Source organism: Crotalus tigris, unplaced genomic scaffold (assembly GCF_016545835.1).
Source record: "Crotalus tigris isolate CLP2741 ecotype Arizona unplaced genomic scaffold, ASM1654583v1 scf7180000023636.1099087, whole genome shotgun sequence".
NCBI lineage: Eukaryota > Metazoa > Chordata > Lepidosauria > Squamata > Viperidae > Crotalus > Crotalus tigris.
Genome location: NW_024100093.1, coordinates 1,020,909 through 1,048,497, shown reverse-complemented (window position 1 = coordinate 1,048,497; position 27,589 = coordinate 1,020,909). Strand labels below are relative to the sequence as shown.

The following is a 27,589-nucleotide window of genomic DNA, read 5'->3' as shown; positions in this document are numbered from 1 at the left end:
CAGTACTGCCTGCAGTATTGCATTCAGGGATCATCTCAGGGGTAGGATTCAGCCAGTTCATACAGGTTTGGTAGAACCGATAGTTAATTTTTTGTTGAGTTTGGCGAATTGGCTGAATCCCACTACCAGATGGTGCCCACTGAACCCCCTAGCCCTTGTTCGCAAGGTCCAGACTAGCCCTCTGAAGTGCACTTCCGGAAGTCTGTTTTGGGCCTTGGAGGCCCGGAGGAGTCCTGGCAGGCCCAGAATGGCCCACCAGAAGTGTATGGATGCCACTTCCGGAAGTCCATTCTGGGCCTGGGAGGCCCGGAGGAAGCCTCTCAGGCCCAGAATGGCCCACTGTAAGTGCATGGACGCCACTTCTGGAAGCAGACCCAGGCCCAGAATGGACTTCCAGAAGCAGTATCCACACAGAGAACCGGTTGTTCACATATTAGAATCCCACCACTAGATCATTTGTAGCTTCCAAGTAATTTGCAAACCATGCCTGCTGTGGGGCCTCAACAATCATAGCTTAACATGAAATGGATTAAGTCATTTTTATCTCAGCATGTAGTATGAATTCAGTTGTTGCAAACCATTTAGTAAGCACAATAAAACTGCCCTTGGCTTAGAGCAGGGTTCTTCAAACTTGGCACAATTTTTAAGACTTGTGACTGAGGCTTCTTTGGTAAGAAGTGAAACATTGTCAAGGAAAAGCAAAGTCCAGTTGCCTTTTGAAAAAGCACCTTTGAGTTTAAGACTTGTGGATTTCAACTCAAGAATTCCTCAGCCAGCCCCTAGAGACTTGGGCAACACATAAACCTGGAATCTCTTAAGGCAGGGGTGTCAAACTGCCAGCCCGCAGGCTGGTTGCATCATGCGGAGGCCGCGCCCACTCCAGCTCCAGCAATGCAAAAAAAAAGTTGTGATACATCGCAACACGTCACGTGACGTGGCAAGTTTGACACCTGTGTCTTAAGGGACTGTAGAACTTTAGAACCAGCTCTTCAAACTCAATTTCTTTGAGAGGGCCAGTGCTTTCTTTTGTCACCAGGGAATATTTCTCAAAGGTTCTTGACCGTTTGGGAATTCAGAACATTTCTGCTGAGGCATCCAAAGGCAGTCTGTGATAATAAGACCAGCATGCTATTAAATAGCAGCTGATGGGGAAGTTCAGGAGGAGAGCATTACAGCCTTCATCTCCTGCTGGTGGATTTCCTACAACCATCAGCTGGCCTCTGTGGGAAACTGCTGCTGAACCAGATGAGCCTTTGGTCGGATCTGGTGGGAGGTTTCGTTTCCAGAGGCTTTCTTCAGTATGCTGCTGTTGTTGTTGTTGTTGCAACATTTCTAAAGCACAGACGGACTGAGCCTAACATTTTATTTCTCTTCTAGCTAAATAAAGAATTGACAAATTAAACAAGTGACAAATCTCAGTGTATTTCTGGATCAAGAGAGGTCTAACGTTTTGTTTCCCTCAGCCAAATGTCTTTTGTTTTCTGCTTTGATGATTCCTTTGTCTGAAAAAAAATACAACAAAACATAATATTCAGATTCTGCCTTGATAAATGAGTTCTTCTTTCTTCCAAAAGAATGAGGACAAGCAGATTTGGAGCTGCAATTATCAAACTTCCCTCACCGTTGCTTTCAAAATTAATCTTTGCTTCATTTTGAGTATTAAGTATATACAGGAGCACACTGCATTGATTTTTACATGCAGAAACCTGTGAAAATCAGAACAATGTACTTAAATTTTAAAAAAGGATGGGGTAGAGTCAGAGAAATAAAAGAGAATAGTTGGAGAATGAAACTTTTTCACCAGCAACAAAACCCTGCTGTATTTAATTAAGAAGTCTATGAAAGTAGGCCATATGCCTGTGCATTTGCCTGCAGCAGGAGGGTGCAAAATATTTACCTCACAGAGCCTATCAAAAAGATCCTGGACTCCCTGCTGGAGAAGCAAAGAAAGATGGAAAAATGGCTGTTAACTTTTTCCTTTTGCCCCTAGCCAGGGTAGGCAACCTTGGCTCTTTTATAACTCATGGACTTCAATTCCCAGAATTCCTGAGCCAGCATGGCTGGCTCAGGAATTCTGGGAGTTGAAGTCCATAAGTCCTAAAAGAGCCAAGGTTGCCTACCCCTGCCCTAGACTCTCACAGTTCTCTATCAATCAATCTCATGGAATCGAAGGGCAATTGGAAGGCCTTTCCAATTGTTCAAGTATCTAAACTCAGTTGGATTATTTCTAAACACCCATGCCCTAAAATTCGTTTTGCTCTCAGCCTTTAGTCTCTGGAAAGTACTCTGAAGCCCATGTTCCCTTGCCAGCACTGTCGAAGGAGGGGAGGTGGACGGCAATCAAGCAGCAAAGCGGTTTGATGTCCTGGGTTGAAATTGCTTCCCCAAGGATATTATCCAGAACAGACTCCTAGAACTGGCATGAAACTCTACAGCCAGCCGCCAAAGCCCAGCCCAGCTAAGGCCCTGCATCCACTGGGATTCAGATTTGTACCTATGCCAAATGAGAAATCACTTCTGACAATAAAGTGAATTTCCAAATAAATAAAAGAAAAAGACATTTTTAAAAGATCCCGCTGGATAGACCAGGGGTAGGCAACCTTGGCTCTTTTATGACTCGTGGACTTCAACTCCCAGCCATGCTGGCTCAGGAATTCTGGGAGTTGAAGTCTATGAGTCATAAAAGAGCCAGGGTTGCCTACCCCTGGATAGGCAATAGCAAAATAAATAAATAAATAAATTCTGGCGAGCAGAAAACACAACCGCCTTAGGTTGCACTATTTGAAGCCATCTATATAGCCTTCTACAAAAGATTTATTCAGATGCTGATTTGAGAGACCAATGCAAATGTAAGTAATGAGAATGACATACAGGTAGTCCTCAACTTACAACCATTCATTCAGTGACTGTTCAAAGTTACAACGGTACTGAAAATGACTTATGACCGTTTTTCACACTAATGACCACTGGCAGCATCCTCTGACAGTCACATGATCAAAGGTTGGACACTTGGAAACTGGCATGTATTTATGCACTATCCCAGGGTCATATGATCATCAGTTGTAAGCCAGATTCACTTAACAACTGCACAATTCACTTAAGAATGACACTGATTGATTGATTGATTGGCAATGCTTTGATTGGCAATGGACATTTTGGGCTCCACTGCAGTTGTAAGTTGAGGACTATCTCTCCTTTGTCCTAAAGCCAGTGCTTTTATGAGCTAGGAATTTCCTCATAAATGCCCCATCAATCTCCCAATATGGGATGATTTTGTACTGGGCAGAAGAGAAAAGGTGCCTTCATTTTTCTATTTTTCTTTCATTCTCCATTTGCAACTCTAGTGTAACCGTTGAACAATGTGTCCCTTGTATAATCATTTCCAGAAATCTGTGTAATTTTTCTCCTTGTGAGAAAGAAGATAATGTTCTGAGATGATAAAGTGTGTTTCTATGCTTTTTCATCAGTCTTGAGTAAATAATAGTGTTACATATCTGTCTACATTATAAACATCAGCAATTTATTTTCATTAATAAAGGTATATTTTCTACATTTTTCTAATCTTAAACAACTCTGCAAGAGAAGTGGGAAATTCCATAAAATTCAGGCAAAAACTCATGTTATGTCCACATCCTCCAGGTCTCTTCCTTTTCATAGAAAACTGCAGCATTGTTTCTAGGAATGCATTTAGGTTTCTCCTGGTTAATCTCCATTGTCACAGCAAATAATCTTATTAAATATCTGTTATTGATACCGGAACAAGTGAACAAGACATTAAAAAAATTATTCTTCCTCAACAAACTGTTAAAATTGTTGCTACAATATGGAAAGCATCACATTTTTGTCAAGTGTGCTTTCAACGTTTGGTGCAATAAGAATATTATCAATGATTATTCAAGATAGATTATTTTAAAACCTGCACTTGGAACCTATTTACAATCTGTTTGGTGAGCTTGTGTGAAAATTCAAAGACTTTGGAAAAAAAGTTTTCATTGAAACAGTGTCAATAATTGAACCAGATACATGTAGTCCTCAACCTATGACTACAATTGAGCCCAAAATGTACGTTGCTAAGTGAGAAATTTATTAAGTGGATTTTGCTCCATTTTATGAATTTTCTTGCCACATTTGTTAAGTGAATCACTGCAGTTATTAAATTAGTAACACCAGTGGTGAGATTCAAATATGTGAACAACTGGTTCTCTGTGTGGATGCCGCTTCCGGAAGTCCATTCTGGGCCTGGTTAGCTACCGGTTCTGCCGAAGTGGTGCAAACCGGCTGAATCCCATCACTGAGTAACATTGTTGTTAAGTGAACCTGGTTTCCCCATTGTCTTTGATTGTCATTTATTTGAGGAAATAAATGAAGATTAGCTGCAGAAAGGATTGGTAATATTTTTGTGAGTGGCTGCAAAATAATATATAATGTACAATTGGAATGTGGGGAATAATCCTTCATCTATTGGTCTGGATTCAGAAATGTTAACAAATAGTCTTAAAAGAGAAATTGATGGGAAACAAAGGAAAAGTTTGGCTTTTATTGATGTTTGATGCAAAGTTTGATGCAAATGACTTTCTAACAGTTTGACATAACTTTCTTAAGCATCCCCAGGGTATCAATTCACATGCTTCTCTTACTAGTAGTACCTATGGTCAAATATTTATTCATTTAAAAACAACCAGTGAACATTGTGTTATTCTCTACTATTTTTTATTAGCTTGTGTAGTATGTTCTGTGTACAGTAACAAAATTATCTCATTGTGTTTTGTTCTTAAATAATAAAAAATAAAACAAATGCAAGTTCAAAAATATGCAATTTTTAAAAAAAGTGTAATCCAATTATTCTTGCAAAGCAGCATTCATTTTCAACATTGAAGAACTTTATCAAGCTAGAATGCTCTTTTTTTATAAAACATTTTAAAAAGTTTGTTACAGCATATGCGACAATATGAAATTAGAAAAATATTGGGGTTCCCCCCCCCAGTATTTTCTTATTCTGCCACTTCTCTAACTCTTGAGACAGCCATGTTAATTTGGACTGGAAAATCTGGATGATCACTGGATAGAAGGAATTATAGATAGTTGTTTAGCAACCACAATTGGTACATTAACTCAGTTGTTAAGCCAAACGGTCACTAAATGAAATTGTGAATAGGCTTACGATCTCATTCAGTTTTCCTTTGCTTTATAGATCTCTGATGGTCATAAATGTGATGATTGGTTGTAAAGTTACTTTTTCACTGGTATCATAATATGAACTAAGTATGGATTGCCTATACACTTTTTGCCGCCATCTAGTGATCATCCTGAGTTTTACATTTCAGGTATGGTAGACTAATGAGTTGGGCAAGCCTAGGTATCATTTTTCATGTTTGCACAAATCCTTGTAGCCATTAGATGGCACTCAGGCCCTTCCCAGTCATGACTAATTACAGGAACTAGGAACTTTGCAATCCAGATCTGGTAGTTCTAGGGTTACAAAATTCATTTTCTCTAGTATAAACTTTTGAGGTACCTGAAAAAGATGGAATTACAGAGATAGAATTAACAGAGAGTTGGATTACTGAAGCATGGGAACACACAAAAGCAATGCTCTTGTCAGACAACCTGTAAAGCCTGAGTTTGGAATAAAACTTAAATATGTGTTTTTTCTGCAAGAGCAAAGGTCACTCCATTAGATTAAAGGCAACATAAAATTGGCAAAGAAGAGGGAAGTTTTTTTAAAAACCTAATAGCCTTTTAATGACCATTTCCAGTTACGTTGATTGCTTTGGAAGAACATCAGTGCTCCTGAGCTGGGAAAGATGAATCTTGTTCCCAGCACAAGACGAAAGAACATGTCCCTTCTCAACTGAGGTGGATACTCCATTAGTTTTCGACTCAGCCAACTGTGATGAGCAATCACACCAGGATATCTTGAGCAATATGAAATGAAGCACGTAGTTATAGGGCTGAAGGACGTACAAGACTTTGCTGTCCTGGCTTCCTGTGCTAATCAGAGAAAAGAAAGCCACAGCAGGTATTAGAAACTCATGTAAGGGGCTGTTTTGGGATGTGGGACTTGCCCCAGAAGGGGCATTTCCTCAGATTCGGTTCCTAGGAGGGAGGGGGGCATTCCAGGGAAGCAAGAAACAACTCAGTTCATATAATTTGTGTGACAGAAACAGGGTGAAGACAACCCCTCCCTAATAGTTCCCAGAGTACATGCTTCACTAGATAGTCATTTGTTTCACTTTGGCAAGATTCTGTCTATAGGCGTAGAACAATAAAGACACCTGATTGGAAGAATCACTATGTGTCTTTCTTGATTTTTGAAGCCTGACAAGAATGACCTTCACTTGGTTTCTCCAAGGACCATAGAATCACAGCCTTGTCAGGCAGGTTATGATTTTTTATTTAAAAAAATATTTATTTGTATTCTGCCTTTATTATTTTTACAAATAATTCAAGGCAGCAAATATACTTAATATTTCTTCCTCTTCCTATTTTGCCCACAACAACCCTGTGAGGCGAGTTGGGCTGAGAGAAAGAGAAATTAGCCCATGGTAACCCAGCTGGCTTTCATGACTAAGGAGGACCAGAACTCATGGTCTCCACCGCTTTCTGTCCAGGGGCATTTCTAATGGGCAGACTTAAAAAAAAAAATCAAGAAGATTGCTCATGAATCCATTTGATAGAATGCAATACCCACAGTGACCTCCTCCACCCCACTGAAATTCTCCTAAAAGCTTTAGCAATGGACTAATGCGTCTCGTATCAATAAATAACAGCTGTGCACTTGCTGTATGCTGACAGAAATGTGCCCAGCAGGTAAATTATATCAATTTATTCCCTACCAAGTACACTCTGTTTTGAACAGGGGATCTTTGAGGCCTATGTTCCCGACTTCATTTCCTTCTCAGAAATGAAACCTTTCCATAAGGTGACATAAGAGTGATCTTCGATTCATTGCCACAATATGAATGATCAACTCAAAATTCATTTAACCTTCCAGGTATCTGTTTTTAACACCAGTATAATGTAAGAGCCAAGAAAGCCCACTTATCTGTTGGAAACATGCAAATATGATGCCTGGTGTGCCTGCTGTTTTATGGAGATGAGAGCCCCGTTAAAAGGTGTGTTCTGTGAAAGTATCTTTAAACCCCCATCAAAATTTGATTAAAGGTCCTCAGCTAGAATAGGGACCCTGACGTTGTCCTTCAACAGTGAGCAGATCGCATAACATATTGAAGAAGCACGAGATGGCTTGAGAACAAATAAGCACGTATATCAAGTGTAATGCAAATTGCCATTTTCCTTTGTGAAAATGTATTTAATCTCCAAAAGATATGCAAAGCACCCACCAGTTGTGTAATCACTCACTATGTCTGCCGATTCATCCACAAACACATAATGGGAACAAGGAAAAAGGAAGAGATTCTGCCACATTCCAGATCTCCAAATGACAGCAAAGAAGCTAAAAGCCTCTCTAAAATCTTTGCTGCCATCTACTGACCACCTGGAGTTTTGAAGTCAGGATTGATCATCCCAGCGTTACTAATTTCTCATCTGTTGCCTCAACAGGAAACTTTAAAATGTTATTAATGCACTTTAGCAAAACATCAGGTGGCAATTGTCTGTTACCATACTGACTTTGCTAGAAACCATCCTGCAACCTTCCCAATGTTGTGAGATGCCTCGTCATAAATTAATCCACCCCTGGCGGTATTGTGCAGGTACATACCTTATCCATTGATATGAGTAATGACCTAGCAGGTTTCCAGAAATAGACTTTAAATGATATAAATGCTGTTTCACTCTACAGATCCAGCTGCCATTAAATAAACTGAAAGAAACTGGCAATGATAAATTTGCAATCTGGCAAGGAAGTGAACAGGAACACTTGATATTTTCTCTCATTGATCACCAAAGCCAAGGAAAATCTGGAAGGGGAAAGAACATTCTAAAGGGGAGATTCTTTTGCCTTCGCTAAGTCAAGGGGGGGGGGAAGGGTTCCTGTCCTCTAGGACAGGGGTCCCCAACCTGTGGGCCATGGCCCACTACTGGTCCGTGGCCTATTTGTAACCGGGCCATAAGTGTCTGGCTGGTGCATGGGTCTGCATGCACAGCTCCACTCACGTGAGCATAACCGGCGCTCAGGGCCTTGCTCATGCGAGCATCATAGGTGCTCAGGGCCTCACCTGCACAGATTGTGGGTGCTTGTGGCCCCACTTGCATGAGCACTCAGGGCCTGACTTGTGCAAGTGTTGCAGGCGCTTGCAACTCCACTTGCACAATAGGTGCTCAGTGCACGCACACACGCCTGCCCCTCCCACAAAATCATCCCCATTCCACCCTCCTCCGTCCGGGCTGCCAACACGGAAAGGTTGTGGAACTCTGCTCTAGGGAAGATGTCACCTGGAGGTTAAACAAGGTCAGCTTGGGAAGGACTTTTGGTTTCATTTAAGACTGTAAAGGAAGAGCCTCTCCACATCTGTAAATGGAACTCCTGAGCGGTTTAGGAATTGTGGAGTCCTTAGTGCTCTCTGAGCTTGGTGGTCTTCTTGCAGACATTTCATTATCAAACTAGGTAACATCATCAGTATCACTGAGTGAGGGGTTTGCTGCTTGTTTACATACAGTAGCTTGCCCTGCCAGCAGTAGTAGTGATGTTACCTCATTTGGTAATGAAATATCTGCAAGAAAATAACCAAGCTTAGAGAGCGCCGAGGATCCTCCAGTTTCAACCCTTAGCTACAAATATTCCTTTCTATCAGTTTAGAAACAAATTCAGTGGAAGGAAACAGTAATTATTTTAAAGTACACATCTCCATTGAAGAGGTCAAAGGTCCTCCCCTGCCCAGGAACATAGCCTCCCTCAGTATCTACTCAGATGTAATCCTGACCAAGTGCTGTGGGACCTTCTCCAAGTTAAGTAGATATAGAATTGCAGCTTAAAGGGCATGTAGGGTACAAAACAACAGGAGGTTTTAATTTTTTTACATTTTTATTAAAATACTTTAATAAAACAGCTAAATATAGAGTAGGCAATTATCTGTCGCTGTACTGACTGTTAAAAACTGCTCCATGAGCTTATTGGTGTTATAAAATAGTTTTGTCTTTCAAATATGAATCTGGGGGGGGGGGAAGGGAGAGGGAGAGAGAGAAAGAGAGAGAGAGAGAGAGAAAGAAAATGCAAACAGGCCTAAATAAGACTCCTCACTTTTGCTTCAGGTCTGGACATCAATAAAGATCATTCCGTGAGCTGCAGTTTACAAATCTCTTAGGCTTTGTACTTGACCCAGTTTCTGACTCAGATGGCATTTCTCATTGATACTGAACAACTCCCAGTGCAGAACCACTACTTCAAACCAGGACAAGGAGGCAAAAAGAGCCTTTTCAACCCTTTTCCTCCACCTGCATTCGTCATAATTGGAATCGGGGTCTACTTGTGACAAGAGGAAAACTCTCATGAATGCCAGTGGGAATTTTCTTCTCCGTGCAAACAACGGGGGAGGAGCATGAGAAAAACACAAGAGAAAAATTAAAATGGAGAAATTTTTAAAGTTAATTTTTGCTGAATGCTGTTTAACTTTTTCCTTTTAAAAGTTAAGTTAACTTGGCTTATTTATTCCTGGAATTACCAAAAAGGGGAGAAAAATGTTCATCAGTAATTGGTGGTATGTAAGGGCAAAAAATTGGAACATCTCATGTAAAAATACAAATACTAAATAGTAACAGGTGTTACAATGCTGCATTGGGTCTATTAAAGTGTCAATATATTAAAACACAAGCACAGGTATCAAGAATGATTTAATGATTAAACACAAAACATAACAATGCAGGTATTTCTGATAAGCTAAGGTTTTTTTTTTATTTTTAGCACACACATATTTAGACAGCATATTTTGTTTGAATGGTAAAGCTGCTGTATGAAATATGTGAAAACTTTGCAAATCAATAACTAGAAACCAAGACATGTACATATAAGTCTTGAGAACATTAAACACACACAGAGACACACACACACACACACTTAGAGGCACACACACAAAGTAAATCAGTGCTGTCTCATTCAGAAACAAGATGGGGCAGGGATGGGGAGGAATTGACTGAAGAAACAAATCAAATCTGCAAAGACTAATAATTAGTCTCAAACATTAGCTGTATGAGAACATAGTAAACTCATATCTGTATAAATATAAAATCATAAAACTCTTAATATATAAACTTGGACAGACAAGGATGGAGAGAATGGCTTGATACAAAGTACAGATTAGCATGTTAACAGATTAAAACGCCACCATTTTACACAGTATATTTCTTTACAGATACCTGCTTATCAACCAACACTGTAAATATCTCTGTGTGGTTTGTGTGTGGGAGGGAAACAATTACAACAAACAGAGATTTCAACAAGCATTTCCAAAATAAATGTCCAACGACACAAGGAACCAGAGAAGAAATGGATGAAAGGAAACAAACCTCATTTTGTTCCAAGAATTTTTCATATAACTATAGTCTGACATGAGCTAATGCAACACTCTAAAAAGGCAAAAACTGGAAAACATTTACTAGAGGCACATTTCTAAAGTCAATGAGTTGTATCCAAGAGTTGCTTGTGTGAATGGAAGGATTCCTATTTGCACTGGGGCAGATCCCCCACTTTGCAGAAAAGTTTCCCTATACAGACGTAGCCTTCTCTGCCCTACACTATTCATTATCAAGTATACTCCGGCTTCAATACTGAAGAGGAAAGGGGGAAGCCAGGGTTCATCCCAAAAGTTTTGTTAAAGTTGCAATAACAACTGATTGGCAAAAACTAGGAAAAAATGGGGCAAATTTACCCAGGAATAGCGTTGAAGTGTGGTTGAAACAATGCTGTCCGTCAGGCTCAACATCTGCAATTTTCAGAGATCTGCTTCGTAATTTAATCAAGAACCCTTTCCTTGGCTCGCCATGGCCCAACCTGAAGACTCATTCTGTGATTTTTCAAAGTGAGGGGAAGACATGGCGATGAACGAGCTGTGCCTTCCTCATCAGGAAGAGAAGAACCCACAGCTGGTTTCATCTGAGATGTTGCCTGTCGTTTTAAAAGGAAGCAGCCACATTTTCAGGATGCAACACTGGACACGTTGGGTGGGAGAAAGAGAGCAGGCGAGCCTCCCCAAGCATCCTGCAATGCTTAAGAGAGTCAGCATCCCATTCTAGACACTGCCAAAGCAAATGCGAAGTTTCTGTGACTTATTAAAAGTTAATGGAGGAAAAAAAAATACTTTTAAAAGGTGTACTGCTGCAGACTTGTTACAAGAAAACAAGAAAAAGAGCAAGTCCTGACCAAACTAAATGGCCATTTTATTTTATTATTATTATTTTAGCACTGGTGTCATTTCAAACAGAGCATATACAGTATAGAAGCGTGAGCGCCTTTGAGCGTCACGTCACAGACAGCCCACTGCATCTCTTTTGATTTGCGAAAGGAATTAAACAACGCTGCACCTCGGCTGAAAGAGATGCCTCTCTCAAAACGGGCTGCACACATACTGCGCCAATGATACTTGGTATGGGTGAAGGGTTTAACAGGGGATTTACCCTAGCTTTCCGGGTTATCACTTGTATGGTAGATAGACATTTTTATATTCTAGACTTGAAAATAGCCATTTGTAAAAAGGGTCATTAAGAAGATCGTTATCATCGGTATGGAAATATAATCCCTCCACAGGAAATGAGGCTGTACGCTTGAACATGTGGGGAGACCCACATGTCTATGTATGTGAACTTTTCATCAATGACCCTGTGCTTCTCCGTTTGGTATCTGTACCAGGGCCATAAAATGCCGCTTGAGAAGCTGCTCCCTTAGAATGAAACAGTTCCATACATTTTCAAACTGGTAATTAGATTTTAGGCCCTGCTTTTATTTTGATTTAAGGCATGTGTGTTTTAAACTACTGAAAAGAAAAAAAAGAACTGAATTTTGTCATACAAATTACAGTAACATGCACTATCTACAATTAAAAATATGAGCCTGAATTACAGTTTTGGAATCGTGAATCCTAATTCAGCACCTATTATATTGACTAGTAAGGCAACAGCAGTGTCTGTCATACTACAATAATACCACCTTCCACATTTTATGCTTCAGTCTATGATCCTCCAGGATTATCAACATCATCAACTTTAGCTTATGGACAGTTTCTAGGATGTTTTGCACTGGTTAAATCCTACAAAAATCGACACTATTCTAGGCAGGAATAGTTACAGTAGCTGTCAAGAGTTATCAGTGCACAACACACATTGTGCTTACAATCAGATTTTGTTGTTGTTGTTGCCTGGGATATCAGAATAGTTTTTCAGTTTGGTCTTCAATCCTTTCTTTGTTTTATTTGCTTCACATTGTTCCCAAAAGAAGAAAAGCTATTTGTGTGCCCGTTCATAGCAGCTGCAGATCCATTCTGATATTCTTTCCTTCTGGAGGCTGCTTTTTTGTTGTAAGTCTTTAAAACAAAAACCACAAACACACAGAGGGACAGGTCAGTAATGGCTTTTGTCGCAGGACCAAAGAGAAGGGGAAAAAAAATCAGGGTGCTTTTTATATTATGTGAAGTACCTTCTTCTACTCAGACTGCCTTAAGGGGCAGAGTCTGATTTGTGATCAGAATTAAAGTTTGCTCAAACTACAGTCTCCCGCACAGCAATGAAAAATAAACTCTACTTTATTGGAAAATGTGAACAGAACTTTCTCTTCATACAGCCTATGTGTAGGGAGATGCTCATGCTCATTCATTTCTCCTAATTTCAGGGAGAGCCAAAGGTGCTCCTTACTAAATACAAGAAGTTATCATTGTCCTAAATTTGGGACATAGAACCAGGCTGAACTGAAACAAGATCCCCACCAAACTAACAGCTGGAGGGGGAAAAAAAGATACAAACCATGTCACACTTACTTAAAAAGATCCATTTAATTAGATCACTGTATAATCTTTTAGAACAATATTTAGTGTATTCTATAGCAGGGGTCCCCAACCTCTGGGCCGTGAACCATTTGAAATTGGGCCATGGAAGGGGCAGGCAAGCGCATGCATGTGGGCGAGTGCATGTGCCCATCACTCACGCAAATGGAGCTGCACGCGTGTGTGCTTGCCCACTGCTTGTGCAAAACCATCCCTTCTCCCTTCCCCCCACCAATCCACAAAGCCCAGAAGGTTGGGGAACTCTGTTCTTTAGTATCTTTTCAAATGCCTACTAGAACTGTGCAATGTTTCAGATTTGAAGGCCAAAAAGTGCTTTGAGCCTCTGGGGTCACAAAAGTAGCCCTGCCTATAAATTCTTAAAGCAACTGTCTTTTCCTGGGATGACTCAGCAATCCTGAAACTGGGAGAAGGCATAATTGGCTTAAGGATCCATAAATGCATAGAATGAAAGATTCTCTCATATTAAAATCCAACTGTCCACAAATTTAAGAAGCATGTTCTGATGCACGAGCCCTTCTAGCTATTTTTTTTAATACTGGTGATGGCCATCCCACTCCTCTTCTTCTGGAAAATACCCCACTTAACTTACCTGGACATAGAAATTTGTGAAAAGGATAATCAAGGAGATCATATAACCAATTTGGAAGTATAACCATCCCATAGGGAAGGAGCAAGGCCAAATGGCCCCACAGGTTGTCTGGATGATTGTCAGAACAAATTGTACCTAGAGGGTAAGAGGAGAAAATGGTTATTTAAGGAAACAGCAAATGCTGTAGTAGCCAAGCAGAGCAGGAATCAATCACAATCGATCATAATCCTACTGTATGCTCTTATTAAAATCTGCATCACAACTTCCAGCCATTCCGTAAGGAAAATGGGGTGGTGCTCCATTTCAAAAACTTCAGGCTAACTGGGAGGTTGATACTTCTGACATTCAATTAAACTCAAGAAGTAGTATATAAAACATGAAGGGAGGTTACCAAAAAGATAAAAGTGACTTTTGTGCAAATGAGCAGTGCTTAAAGATAGCTTGTCATGAGTCTCAAGGTATCGTTTCAAAATTGCTACAGAAACTGGAAAGAAGCTGAGCAACTGCCTTCAAGAGTGAGATTAGCATGGCAATGTTTGACCAACAAGTTGGCTGGTCACAGTTCCTCCAACAGGCCAGAAACAGTGAACATGTTGAAAGTGGCCCACTTGACAGTGCCCTCATCAAGATCTCTGTGCTTATTGCAGTACGGGTAGTCCTCAACTTACAGCCATTCGTTTAGTGACCGTTCGAAGTTATAATGGCACCGAAAAAAGGGACTTATGACCATTTTCACACTTATGACCGTTGCAGATCCCCATGGTCACGTGATCAAAATCCAGACCCTTGGCAACTGACATGAATTTATGATGGTTGCAGTGTTGCAGGATCGTGTGATGACCTTTCACGACCTTCCGACAAGCAAAGTCAACGGGGAAGGCAGATTCACTTTACAATTGTGTTACTAACTTAACAACTGCGGCAAGAAAGGTTGTAAAATGGGGCCAAACTCACTTAACAACTGTCTCACTTAGCAGCAGAAGTTTGGGCTTGATTGCGGTCGTACGTTGAGGACTACCTGTATGTCAAATGGAACTCTTCAGTTGTACTAAAGGGTGGGACATCTACTGGAGCTTCTGCACCTGCTAAAAATTGCTGTGAAAATTAAAGAATAGGGCAGTCTACTGAACTTTCCCTCTCTTGGACAAGAGTCCCCATAGCTCTGCTATCAGGTTATATGATGAATTTGAATATGTTAACATTTATTACAATGTGCAAATACAGTCCACAGCTAAGATTGGGGTTAAGGCAAACAGCTTGAACTACAATCAGAAACCAGGAATTTTAGTTAGCGTACAAGACCCGTGGCCATATGGGTTAAGATCTCATACAGACTTATAAATGTTTGGTTCTTTCCAAAAAGAACTTGCTCCTATATTTGTTGAAAAAAGCAACCACAGTTCACTACAACTCACCAGCTGTCCCTGAGTGATGTATTTCTTCCACCAGAGATATGGACGCATAGATGGGATAACAGATAGTCCATAGTAGGAATACATGAGGACATGAATAAAACTGTTAAGAGTGGCACCAAAATACGCTATGGGTTGTAAGGAGAGAGGGGAAAATGTAGTGAAAAAAATTATCGCTCTAAATAAGTTATAAAATTAATATTTTACAAACATTTAAAACTTAATCCAAGATTAGAATAAAATTAAAACCTGGAAACACTAAGGAAAGGTGGTTTAATGTCATCTCTGAATTTGAACCGGTTGTAACCTTGTTAATTATAAGAGATTTCTCCCAAAGCTACTTAAGAGTGTGGTTTCTAGGGAATGCTACAAATTGCACTGACTTTGTTTATAGGCCATAGTTCAGCCATACACATCAACATTTATTACAATCAGTAGTCAATCTACATAACCACGGAGATAGAAGAGGCATCTATTTACACCATACTTTGCATCTAAGCATTTACTACCAAAGATGAATGAACTTTGAATGCACAGTGACCGTTTCCTCATCTCTCTCATTGGTGCAAACAGATGAAGTTATTTCCTGCAAGCGCTATGGGCATCTGATGTTAACAGTATGGAAACCTCCACACTGCATGAACATATAACTGATAGCATGTCTGTTAAGTGTGACATTAATGTAGAGCTGCTACCGCAGGGAAAAGCTTTTTGATAGTTTCTGCCCGGCATTGTTTTGGACAGTTTGATACCGATTTCCAATTGGTAATTCAGAACATCTAGCACAGTGCAAATTGGCAGGAGACAAACATCTGGCAACATATAAAGCTAAACAAAATAAGACAAAAAAGTAGCAATTAAGGACAAAAGGTAACTGTGAAGGAGTTAATCAATCAGCCTCATCTCTGGTGACTGAGAATAAAAAAAGTTTTACCAAATTAACCACAGCTTCGACGAGAATCATTATAAGCCTTATAAACAATTAGAAACAAAACCCTTTCAATCTAGTGAATTAACAGAATCCATATATAGGTAAATGTCTATGGAGATTCTCAGCCACCCAGATCATAGTTATCCCAAAGATGCTTTTTCATGAGGCAGCTGGACTTTCTTGTTTTTCTTTGAAGACATTTCACTTCTCATCCAAGAAGGTTCTTCAGCTTCTCATTTTCCCCACCGTCCAATCAGAGCTGAAGAAGCTTCTTGGATGAGAAGCGAAACGTCTTCAAAGAAAAACAAGAAAGTCCAGTTGCCTCATGAAAAAGCATCGTTGGCATATATAGATAGTCCTCAACTTATGAACTTTCATTTAGTGACCGTTTGAAGTTACAGCAGCACTGAAAAAAGTGACTTATGACTATTTTACACACTTATGACTGTTGTAGCATCTCCATGGTCACGTGATCAAAACTTGGGTGCCGGGCAACTGGTATGTATTTATGACAGTTGCAGTGTCCCGGAGTCATATGATCACATTTTCCGACCTCTTGACAAGCAAAGTCAGTGGGGAAGCCAGATCCACTTAACAACCGTGTTACTAATTTAACAGTTGCAGTGATTCACTGAACTCCAGCAAGAAAGGTCGTAACATGGGGCAAAACTCAATAGCTGTCTAGTTTAACACCGGAAATTTCGGGCTCAATTCTGGTCATAAGTCAAGGACTATCTGTACACATGTAATCTTTTTTTAAAAAGGAAAGTCTTCTAGATTTCACTGTATATACAATATCATAGACACACAGATCACCTCCCATCCAGAGTCCCAAGAATACTTACAGTGGCCACAAGGCACCCAGTTCATAACAAACCACCAAATATTCAACATAGTCGTATGGTGGTACACATGAAGAATGGTGATTTGGTGGTTATTTTTTCGTAATATAAAGAAGAAAGTATCCATAAATTCAATGAGCTTTGAGAAGTAATACCACCAGAGGACCCGTATAATCTGGTAAGAGGAGAAATAGTTCAGATGTTTTGATCCACAAAGACATGTAAAATAAAACTCCGGGGCATATTCTCTGCCTCAAAGGCAAGTGCTAGCTGGGCAAGATCCTAGTGCAGGGGTCCCCAACCCCCGGTCCGTGGACCAGTACCGGGCCGCGGCATGCCAGCAACCAGGCTGCACCAGCAAGCAAAGCCCCATCCGCGGGATGTAGGCAGCACACAAAACCATGCCCCCTCTGGTCCATGGAAAAACCTCTCTCCATGTAACTGGTCCCTGGTGACCAAAAGATTGGGGACCTCTGCTCTAGTGGATCAAGTGCTCCTTCTCATCCACTGTCTGCTAGAGCAGCGTTTCTCAACCTTGACAGCTTGAAGATCGGTGGACTTCAACTCCCAGAATTCGCTGGCTGTCAAGGTTGAAACCCTGTGCTAGACCACGGCTTCATTCAGGAGTGTCCTGGGCTTGCAAACACAGGACCATTTCACAGCCAGGTGTTAAATCTTTCCTGCTCAAAAGAAAGAGAGGTGGCTCTACCGTGCAGTCCAAACCCTTTGGGCCTGTCTGAAGCAGCTACTTGATTATAGGTATAAAACTGAAGCTGTGAGTGTAGAAGACACTATAATGTTATGCTTATGAAACTGTAGCTCAGGTGCATCAACACTCCCAAGGGAAATGTTTAATCCTCACATTGCTACAGAGATCCCTGAACAATCTGAGCAAACATGAGTTAAGGCTATTGTATTCCCTAAGCTTTTGTCAGGTTGGAGAGACTGAGAACCAGGGGAAGGCTGATTATGAAGGGAGAGAACTGGTTTTGAGCAAGCTATAGGGCAGTGATGGCAAAGCTTTTAGAGACTGAGTGCCCAAACTGCAACCCACAACCCACTTATGCATCATCGGGTGCTGGGTGGGCGTGGCCCATTGGATGGGTGTGGCCCATTGGGTGGGCATGGCTGCGATGGTAATGGCAGACTTGGTGGGACTAAAAAGTTCAATCAATCAATTCCAACTTCGCAAGATCCCGCGAGAAGTTAAAATTGATGGATTAATTGAACTTTTTTTTTTTTGCACATGGCAGCAGAGGCCTAAAGCGAAAAGGTTTTATAAAACCCAGCTGAAGGCTAGGACTGGGGCGACGACGCGTGTGCCCACAGAGAGGGCTCTGCGTGCCAACTGTGGCACGTGTGCCATAGGTTTGCCACCACGGCTATAGGGCAAGCTTATTATGATATAGCAAGCGAGCCTGTTTTGGTAGCCCATGTTGATATCTGACTCAATTAAAACTAAGTTACAGGACAAAGAATAATTAGACTGAAGAATTTGCAAAAGCAAGAATTAGGCAAGCAGACTGACCCCCTCCCCCTTCCAACAATATGATGGGTAGCTGATGGAAAGAGGTCTTTTTGGCTGAAACCCCAAAATAAAGAATGCAGTACAAGCTTTTAGGGAAAGCCTCAAGACTAATTTCTTTTCCCTGGCATTAGCCAGGATTATGAATGTTTTAGGCTCAATTGTTGGGGAATTTTGCAATTTTAGCATTTTAAGAGATATCCCTTTTATTACTGTTACTAGCTTTCAGTAGGTTGTGATGTGTATTGCTTGCTCATTTCTTTCTAATGTTTACAAAATTAAGATACATATATTCTGTGGGTTATTAAATCTATTGCTACATAAGAGGCACCTGGTATAACCTAAAGTAGAGAATTAACCACTAGCTTTCTTCATTTTAATGTTTTAGAATTTTTTAAAAAACAAATTCCATGACCACCCTGCTCTCAAGATTGCACAATTTCATTTTCCCCACTTAAGAGAAGCATTTCAACACCTGACTATGAGAAGAAAGAAATGGATGGGACTGAGTCTCGAACAATTGGAGAGTCTCAGATTAAGAGGTCAACTGTACACGACTACAGAGTCTTGAAAAGCTTTTTATTCCTTTTGCATGCAATTCTCCTAGAGCCACACTGATAGATTATTGTGGCTGGTTACCTGAGGGTTCCAAAACCTATTCAGTCACAAAACTGCCTTTTGAACACTACAACTCTCAATATCATTTGACATACTCCCCCCCCCCCATATGATACAATACTCTGGACAAAAGGCAGGATAAAGATGCTCAATTCAAATGTAATTATATGAGTCAGATAATTCGTAGTGAATAATTTAATTTGGGAAGAAGGTCTGAACTGATACTTCTTTGTTAGTGCGACACGAAAAAGAGAGGTTGACAGGCCTGGCTCCTTTGCTGACACCAGGTATTTAATAGAAATGGGGAGGACAGATTATAGGACTCTAAATTGTTCTGGCTCTAAGCAGATTATAGGACTCTAAATTGTGCTGGCTCTAAGCAAAAATTTGGCAAACCAGGATTCAGACTGCGACTCAATCTAAAAATTCCTAAATAGAGTTTTTGCACATTTTAAAAAAAGGATAATGGTACTGAAATTTCAAAACAATGTCTGCTGAAATGATCACATGATGCTGATTAGATTACAACTGGGAAAGTGCATATTTGAATATTGCAGATAATGGCTTATATCCAAGTTCCATTTTAGCCTGTTTTGAGGTGCTCATTTTAAAAATGAGGTTAAAAAAAATAGCAGTACTCCGTGATTATCTACAGCCTCCAAAGAACCATTAGGCTCGTATCAATGATTCTTCTAAATGCCATATCAGATTAAAGGAGACTTTAAAAACTCACAAAATAAAGGCTAAACGTTTCAAATAGATGAGGTTGGTCTATTGATTCCTGGAATTGCTATTGAAATTGAAAGTCTAAAAATGTATCTTATTACAATTATTTTTAGTCTGACTTTTAGAATAGAGCCCTGCCAAGGAGACATGTAGAAAAAAATGATAAACACTAATGATAGCAATTGCAAACAAGACAGCAGCTTCAAATTACAATTTAAGAAAAATTCAAGACTAAATGGAGAAGAAGAAAACAAGTTTGAACTTTAGAAAGGAATGGATTCAGGGGGGAAGACTGGATGGAATACATGAGCTCCCAATGGAAGTTCATCAGTCCTCAAGAAAAACTCAGTGAGGGTTGCTCAAACTTTCTGACCTATCTTTTCATCCTTAAAAAAAAAAAAACCTTACAAAATATGAAAGACTATTTTCTTTCAAGCAACTAATCTACAAAACAGACAAATCAGAAGTGGAAATCAGAAGAGCATATTCCAAAGGAGAGCAAGATGGGCGTTAAAAGCATCTTTCCTAAAGCGAATCATGTCGACAACACTTCAGAGGTATTAATTAGGATATATTCCCCATTTCTGCAATGCAGCCAAACTGTTATTAATTCACTCATTAGATTTTTTTGCTATTTAACGCCCTGCCACTAGTTCCAAGTATTGTTCCATTTGAAGCGTTCCATGCAAATATCTGTGTTTTATCAGCAGTGCACTATGAAACCCAAGAGCTTGAAAATGAAGGAGTAACACTTGAATTTCTAATGCACTCCTGCAGGTTTTCAGGGATGGTATTATGTTCAGGCAGTCTATTGTGAGCAAAGGCAAATTTTAAGAAGGGATTTTTACATTTTAAAAAAGGATTATTATTTTCAACTGCAGACTTACTTAGAGTTGCTGTTTAAGAGAGTTTTGCTTATAACAAAAATCTTTCTGGGTAATCAGAAACATTCCATATCCTATTTCTTGTAGGAAAGACAAAAGAAATGGTTCCAATGGTGGTGTTTTTGCTCTAAACACTTTTGCAGGTGAAACATTTATTTGTGTTGTTATCAGGAAGGCCCAGGTTCCATTCCTCACCCAGCCTTAAAATACTAAATAACCTATCAAGCCCTTCCATCCAAACTGGACTCGTATGGTTGTTAGGAAACTGGGGTACTTAAAGCCATTTACTAATAATAAACATTACTATTTACTACTATTACTACTACTATTACAAATTCACTTCAAAGGTAAAATTACTCTTTAAAAAACTTATACAGTATATTTTTGAATAAAAAAAGTAATAAATTAATCAGTAGATTTAGAGTGTAGTACCAGCCAGGTCATATTGCTCTTTAAGCAGCCAGTTCTGACTTTTTTTTTCCCCTGTTAATTTATAAAAGCAAACCAAGTGAGTTTTATTGCAGACTACTTTACCTACTTCTCCTACATTAATAAGCCATGATATATTAGTAAATCTTTCCCATGCAAGAGCCACACCCATCTACCATCCTGGCTGAAGGAAGAGAGATCAAGTTATTGTTCAAGGCCTATTATGGGTTACATTACTGGTAAGCCCTTGCTAGCTCGAACAATGAAAAAAGAAATCCAGATACACCTTCTGCCAATGTTTGTCTTCCAACTCTTATGACAGGTCTTTATTTAGAGAGATTTGCACAAGCGTCGCTTCCTTTTGCAAGGCGTTAGCAGGCAATTGAAATTAAAGGCTTAGTCGCCTTTTCCGACAGATGATTCAGATAAAGCAGACTTCAGCCATGCTAGCTGGAATTGAAGGAGTGGATTCTCAGCACATTTGGAAAACATGAAGTTGGGAGGGCAGAGCTAGAAGAGCACCCTTCCCAGGCAAGCACGCTCACATCTGTAGGAACTGTCTTCTTCAAGAGATAAAATAAAGCAGCAGAGGCAGCTTGGGACATTACCTTCATATCAGCTTCACCTCCACTGTGCGTATCCTGGCAGAAGAAATTGTATCCTCCTTCCCATACGCCCGTCACCAGCTAGTGCAAAACAAACATTTGGTCAGTAGACAGCAGGCGCTTACAAAGTGATACCACCAAATCTTGAAAGAATCCAAATCATATCCAAGACAACCCAGAAAAAGAAGGACGAGGGGGTAGACCTACCCCATGCAGGTACTGCTCGACTTACAACAGTTCTTTTGGTGACTGAAGTTGTAAGTTATAATGAAAAAAGTGACTTATGATCAAAATACAGACGCTTGGCAATTGGTTCATATTTATGATGGGGTCCTGTGATAACCTTTTGTGACCTTCCGATGGGGTAGCCGGATTCACTTAACAACCATGTTACTAACTAAACAACTGAGTGATTCACTTAACAACTGTGGCAAGAAAGGTCATAAAATCGGGCAAAATTCACAACTAATGTCTTGCTTATCAACATAAATTTTGGGACTCAGTGGTGGTTGTAAGTTGAGGACTACCAGCAAAGCAGGGAGATTCACCCTTTATTTTTCTGCCACACCTTCTCCTTCTTTTTCCCTCTGAAGAGCAGCTGAAGGAAGGGCAAATAATCCTGACAAAGTCTGAACTGGTGCTCAGAAAAACCTTCTGATATTACACGGAGGAAGGGGTCAAAGACGATCCCCACTCAAAGGTTAAGAATTAAATAGGCTTTAGGATATTCAACTCATTTAATATTAAAATATTCCATTTCTTATACATAAGTCTTTTTATGCTTCAGATGCCTGTGGTCAAACAGTTTCTGATGGTTTTCAAAATGTGTAAGATTACAACATTCTGGTTTACCAAAAGCAAAGAAGAAATAGGAACACACCACAATTAATTCTCACCTTTTCAAACATAGCAATTTGGTATGTCAATGTGATACGGTTTCTCTTATCTCTGAACAGAATTAGAATCTATTCTTCTGTTATGCCTCCCATTAACCTTCTGTTTTAGGTTTCCTGGCTGATTTGCAAGGGAGGGAGGTGGATATGTGCACTTGCCCGCTCTTTTGGGCACACCGGTTCTGAACAGCTCACAGCCTGGTAGTAGACAACGGCCCGGGGGTTGGGGACCCCTGGTATAGCTGACAGTTTGTGAAACCTGGTGCCACATGCCGGTTCCACTTGATTTGAGCTGCATGGAGCCTGTCTTATGGACTTAAGTCAGACTGCATGACTACGACAGGGAAGCCCCACGCTCAAATCCCAAACAGCTATCATGCTCCTAGAATCACCTGACCTCATTAAGTCTTAAGACTATAAGTAGTCCTTGTTTTACGACTGGTCATTTTACAAACATTCAAAATTACAATGGCTACAGAAAGGGTGTGTTACGACCCGAAAGCACCCTAACAGCCAACATAAATGGTCACAGTGTACTCTTGCAGCCATGACTGTATCTTGCATGGGTGGCCTTTATGACTTGTTGCATTCTACGTTGATATGACTGCAATTTGCAATGGTTTTTTTTGCTAGTTTTCAAAAACTACCCATTCACATGGGCAAAAAACACCCGTCAAATGAAAGGGTTCTCTTAATGACTGCAGGCTTTGGTTAACAAACATCCCAGAAAAAGCTTATTTCTGGTCACATGGGTACAGTCGACGTAGGACTGCAAATCTGTGATCAATTATTTAATTTTATTTTACATTTTTTGTCCCACCTTTATTATTTTTTTGTAAATAAGTCAAGGTAGCGAACATATCTAATACGCCTTCTTCCTCCTATTTTCTCCACAGCAACAACCCTTGGAGATGGGTTTGGCTGAGAGACAGTAACTGTCCCAAAATCACCCAGATGGCTTTCATGGCTAAGGTGGGACTAGAACTTTTGATTTTTAGCCTAGACTTTTAACTACTAAACCAAACTGGCTCTCAATTGTGGTTGTAAGTTGAGGACTACTGCTTAAATGATTACCATAGGTCTCTGGAAGAACAGTGGGATATTTATATAGTTATACTGTAGCTATGTAGACAGACAGACATGCATATAGATATACTGTATTTTATAAGCAAACATACACATATTCTGACATCATTCTTGCCTTTAAGAAACAAGTTAAAAGATATCACTCATAAAGATGTTAAAAGGGAAATAATCAGCAACAATTTCAGTGCCAAAGTATTTGATCTAGAGCACATAAGACCAATGGCGTTATCTCACTTCAACATTATTTCTGATACAGCAAATATGTCCAAGTGGAAAAAGAAATACTGTCTCCCCTAAATAAATAAATTGCATAATTGTATGGAATTTTAATGTTACATTTCTCTGATAGGCCCTTTTTTGTTGCCGATTGTGAGATTTTTTTTTTCTTACAAAGCAATTATCGCATGGAAAAATCCTACTAGGTTCTTTTTTTCTATATACAGTAGAAGCAAAGCTTTCCTTAGGAAGGATGACATTTTAAGCTCTTCTATTTTCCCCAACTCTTGGAGCAGCACTGAGAAACAGCTTTTGAAACTGCAGATAACAAGAAAAACACTGTTATTTGTGTCGATCCCGTTTCTCAGATAAAATCTCGCCTTAGTAGAAACCAGTCACTTTATTTTCTATAGGGTGTCAAACTCGCCATGTCACGTGATGTGTTGCGATATATCGCGACTTTTTTTTTGCACTGCTGGAGCCAGAGTGGGGGTGGCCTCCGCATGATGCAACTAACCCATGGGCTGACAGTTTGACACCCCTGCTATAGAATTTATTTATCCTATGGTTTGGGCTATCTTTCCCCAAAGATATGAGAAAAACCAAAGTATCTTACATAGACTTCCTATTTCGATATTATTTAAGAGCAAAATAAACAGGTGTAGAGACTACATCAAGGACTTTCCGTCCTATTTGTTGGAGGAAAAATGGCCTAGAATTCCAATACAAACTAGAGCATGCCACAAACTCTTGGATAACCAGAGGATATTGAAGTTTGCTCTGTAAAAAATACCAGCTATGCTCAGAATAGCATGCAAGTTCTGATTTGTTTATATCCAGACCCACGCAAATTTTTGAATCTGGACTTCACAAGCAGCTGCTAAGTGTACCCATCCTGCAAGAGACCCCTTCCTGTTATCTGCTTAAATCCCCTACATAATTTTCTTTAAATATTCATAAATAACATTTCAGGGCCATGCCTTCTTAAAGTGGTGAGTCCATGGGGTCTACATACAAATAAAGAGGATGAACAAACGAACCTTCCAAGACTGAAGTATCTAAATAAAAAGCATATTGTGGGGATAAACAAAGCCCTAGGACTTCAGCATAAAGAAGGACAAATAAATCTTGTAGCCTTAGAAACATAAAAATGTATGTAGCTGGGCCAGACATGTTTTAAAGTGCACTTCAGAGGCATACTAAGGAGCTAAATATAATTCATTCAGAAGAGAGTTATCTGTATGGTCAGCATAAAGAAAGCTCTACTTTATATGCAGTGAATTTCTATTATCACTTGTAACATGTGACAATCTTAATTCGTTTGACCTTTCCTCCTTGACCTCATATAACACTTAAACTAGCAACTTCCTCCTGAAATAGAACTGTTTTGCATTTCCTTGTTCCTCATCATATACAGAAAATAAATAACACAAACAAGGTGATATGCTGAGATAGTGTTCTGCCAAAATTAAATATAGTTTCCTGAAATATTGCAAGTGTATGGCAAACATGCAATTTATGTATAGTATCTGTTTAATTTGAAGAAGCCATCTGAATTCTAGAAATTTAAAAAAAAATGCACAGGTGAAAGCTTGTGCACTCTGCATGTAGTGCCGGAGAAAGGGGTTTTATCTTTCTTGTGAGCAGGTGGATCTCATATTTATATGTGGGGTATAGTTTGTGAATGGAGCTTATACTCATATGGTCCAAAACATATAAGTAATGTCTGACAGGTTCACACTCCATTTGAAGACAGACTGGTGGAGGCGTGGGGATGGTATTTTTTGATTCCCTGTCCTATGGAACAGCCTCCTTCCAGAGTTCAGATTGGGGACAACCTTGGCTTCATTAGAACATGTTTCTCAACCTTGGCAACTTTAAAATGTGGGGACTTCAGCTCCCAGAATTCCACAGCCAGCATGCTATGATCATGTGATGCAGAACACTGCAACTGTTGTAAATGCAAGGTGGTGACCAAATGCCCAAATTGCAATCACAAGGATCTCAGGAGTGGTGCAGCAGTTGTAACTTCAAAGAGGGTTACAATATCTCAGGGGCTGCCACAAAGAAGAGGGACTCAAGCTATTCTCCAAAGCACCTGAAGGCAGGACAAGAAGCAACGGATGAAAAGTAATCAAGGAGAGAAGCAACCTAGAGCTAAGGAGAAACTTCCTGACAGTTAAAACAATTAACCAGTGAAACAACCTGCCTCCAGAAGCGGTGAATGCTCCAACACTGGAAGTTTTTAAGAAGAAACTGGACAGTCATTTGTCCGAAATGGTACAGGTTACCTGTCTGAGCAGGGGGTTGGACTTGATGACCTCCAAGGTCCCTTCCAAATATTATTATTATTATTATTATTATTATTATTATTATTATTATTATTATTATTATTATCATCATCATCATCATCATCATGTCAATTTTTTCAGTATAATTGTAACTTTGAATTGTCAATGGTCAGTCAAGGACTATCTATCTGTATGTGGTTGCTAAGAGTCAACAGCAACCTGATGTCGTGTAATCAATCCATTTTCTGTAAGTTTTCTAAACAGAACATTTAACATATTCATATTAATTTTAAAGAGTAGAAATTTTAAAAGGTATGCATTTTCTAGCAATACTTTTGTGCTGTCTTATTACTTTTTGATGGCTAGCTCTCTTATCACGTGATAGACATACCTTGCTCTTGATTACTGAATATGTGAACTCTTTCAAAAAACTCTGCATTTAAGAAGATATGCCAATCTAATCCATGAGAGTTCTTTCACTGAAGCAACTTACAGTTGCATTTTGCAATTAATTAAAATAGGTGTGTCCAAACTTTCTTCCTGTTCTCTTTTTTTCCCCTTGTTGCTAGAGGCGTGCAGAAGGTTAGATCTAATTTCCTATTTTTTTTTTTTCAGACAATAACCAGCTCACTTTTTGTTGTAGGTTAAGGATATATGTCCTTAACGGAATGAGCTATGCATATAGTATTGGAAATGATCTTTAGGGAAGTACAAATAGTCCTCAACTTATGACCACAATTGAGCCCAAAATTTCTGTTGCTAAGTGAGAAAGTTGTTCAGAGAATTTTGCCCCATTTTACGACCTTCTTGTTGTTAAGTGAATCACTTCAGTTGTTAAGTTAGTAACACAGTTGTTGAGTAACTCTGATATCCCACTGACTTTGTCAGAAAGTGACAAAAGGTGATCACATGACCACGGGACTCTGCAACCATCATAAATATGACTCAGTTGCCAAGCATCCAAATTTTGATCAGATGACCACGGGGATGTTGCAACGGTCATAAGTCACTTTTTTCAGCGCCATTGTAATTTCAAATATTCACTAAATGAACTGTGGTAAGTTGAGGACTACCTGTAGAAGACAAAACAGAAATGCTAGAGCAATAAATTGTCCGATCTTGCAGGCTTAAATAAAAATCATCCTCATTCTGCAAAGCCTGAGCTCCCAAACAGAGGGATATTTTTTTTTTCTTTCTTACCTCATAAAACATATAGAAGGACAGAAGAGTAAGTCCAATATTGTAGACCACTAGAATTCTCCTGCATGAAAACGGCTGTCGGTTCCGCATATACTTTGGCCCTAGCCATATAATTAATAAATATAAGACAGAGAAGATAAAGGTAGGTCTGTAGTTCGTCAAGAGAAGCCATCCTTTTACTCTGGGATCTGAAATAGAAAACAAGTTTTATTACTATTGTTCGTACTTTGCAGCAGCTGGGATTTAATCCTAGCAAATAGCTGCCCATTCCAGATTCCGACACCTCCCTCTCCCATCTCTTTAGGAAAGCTTCAGTCATAGAAACTGAAGGAATAATAGCTGGTAAATACACTAGAAGTCTTTTGTTCTTATTTATGCAACAGCACTCTCCC

General features: G+C 39.6%; 1 protein-coding gene across 1 annotated transcript in view; it reads right to left on the bottom strand.

Moving 5' to 3' along the window:
- Window positions 1–9,774: 9,774 nt before the first annotated feature.
- ELOVL5 (ELOVL fatty acid elongase 5) overlaps window positions 9,775–27,589 on the bottom strand; it is a 53,669-nt gene continuing 35,854 nt past the window's right edge. Inside the window, exons 3-8 of the mRNA XM_039320331.1 lie at window positions 27,198–27,385; window positions 21,515–21,592; window positions 16,728–16,899; window positions 14,955–15,079; window positions 13,540–13,674; window positions 9,775–12,473 (exon numbers count right to left, since the gene is read on the bottom strand). Of these exons, the coding sequence (XP_039176265.1) occupies window positions 12,342–12,473; window positions 13,540–13,674; window positions 14,955–15,079; window positions 16,728–16,899; window positions 21,515–21,592; window positions 27,198–27,385 (830 nt within the window). The 3' untranslated portion in view covers window positions 9,775–12,341. The remainder of the gene's footprint in view (window positions 12,474–13,539; window positions 13,675–14,954; window positions 15,080–16,727; window positions 16,900–21,514; window positions 21,593–27,197; window positions 27,386–27,589) is intronic.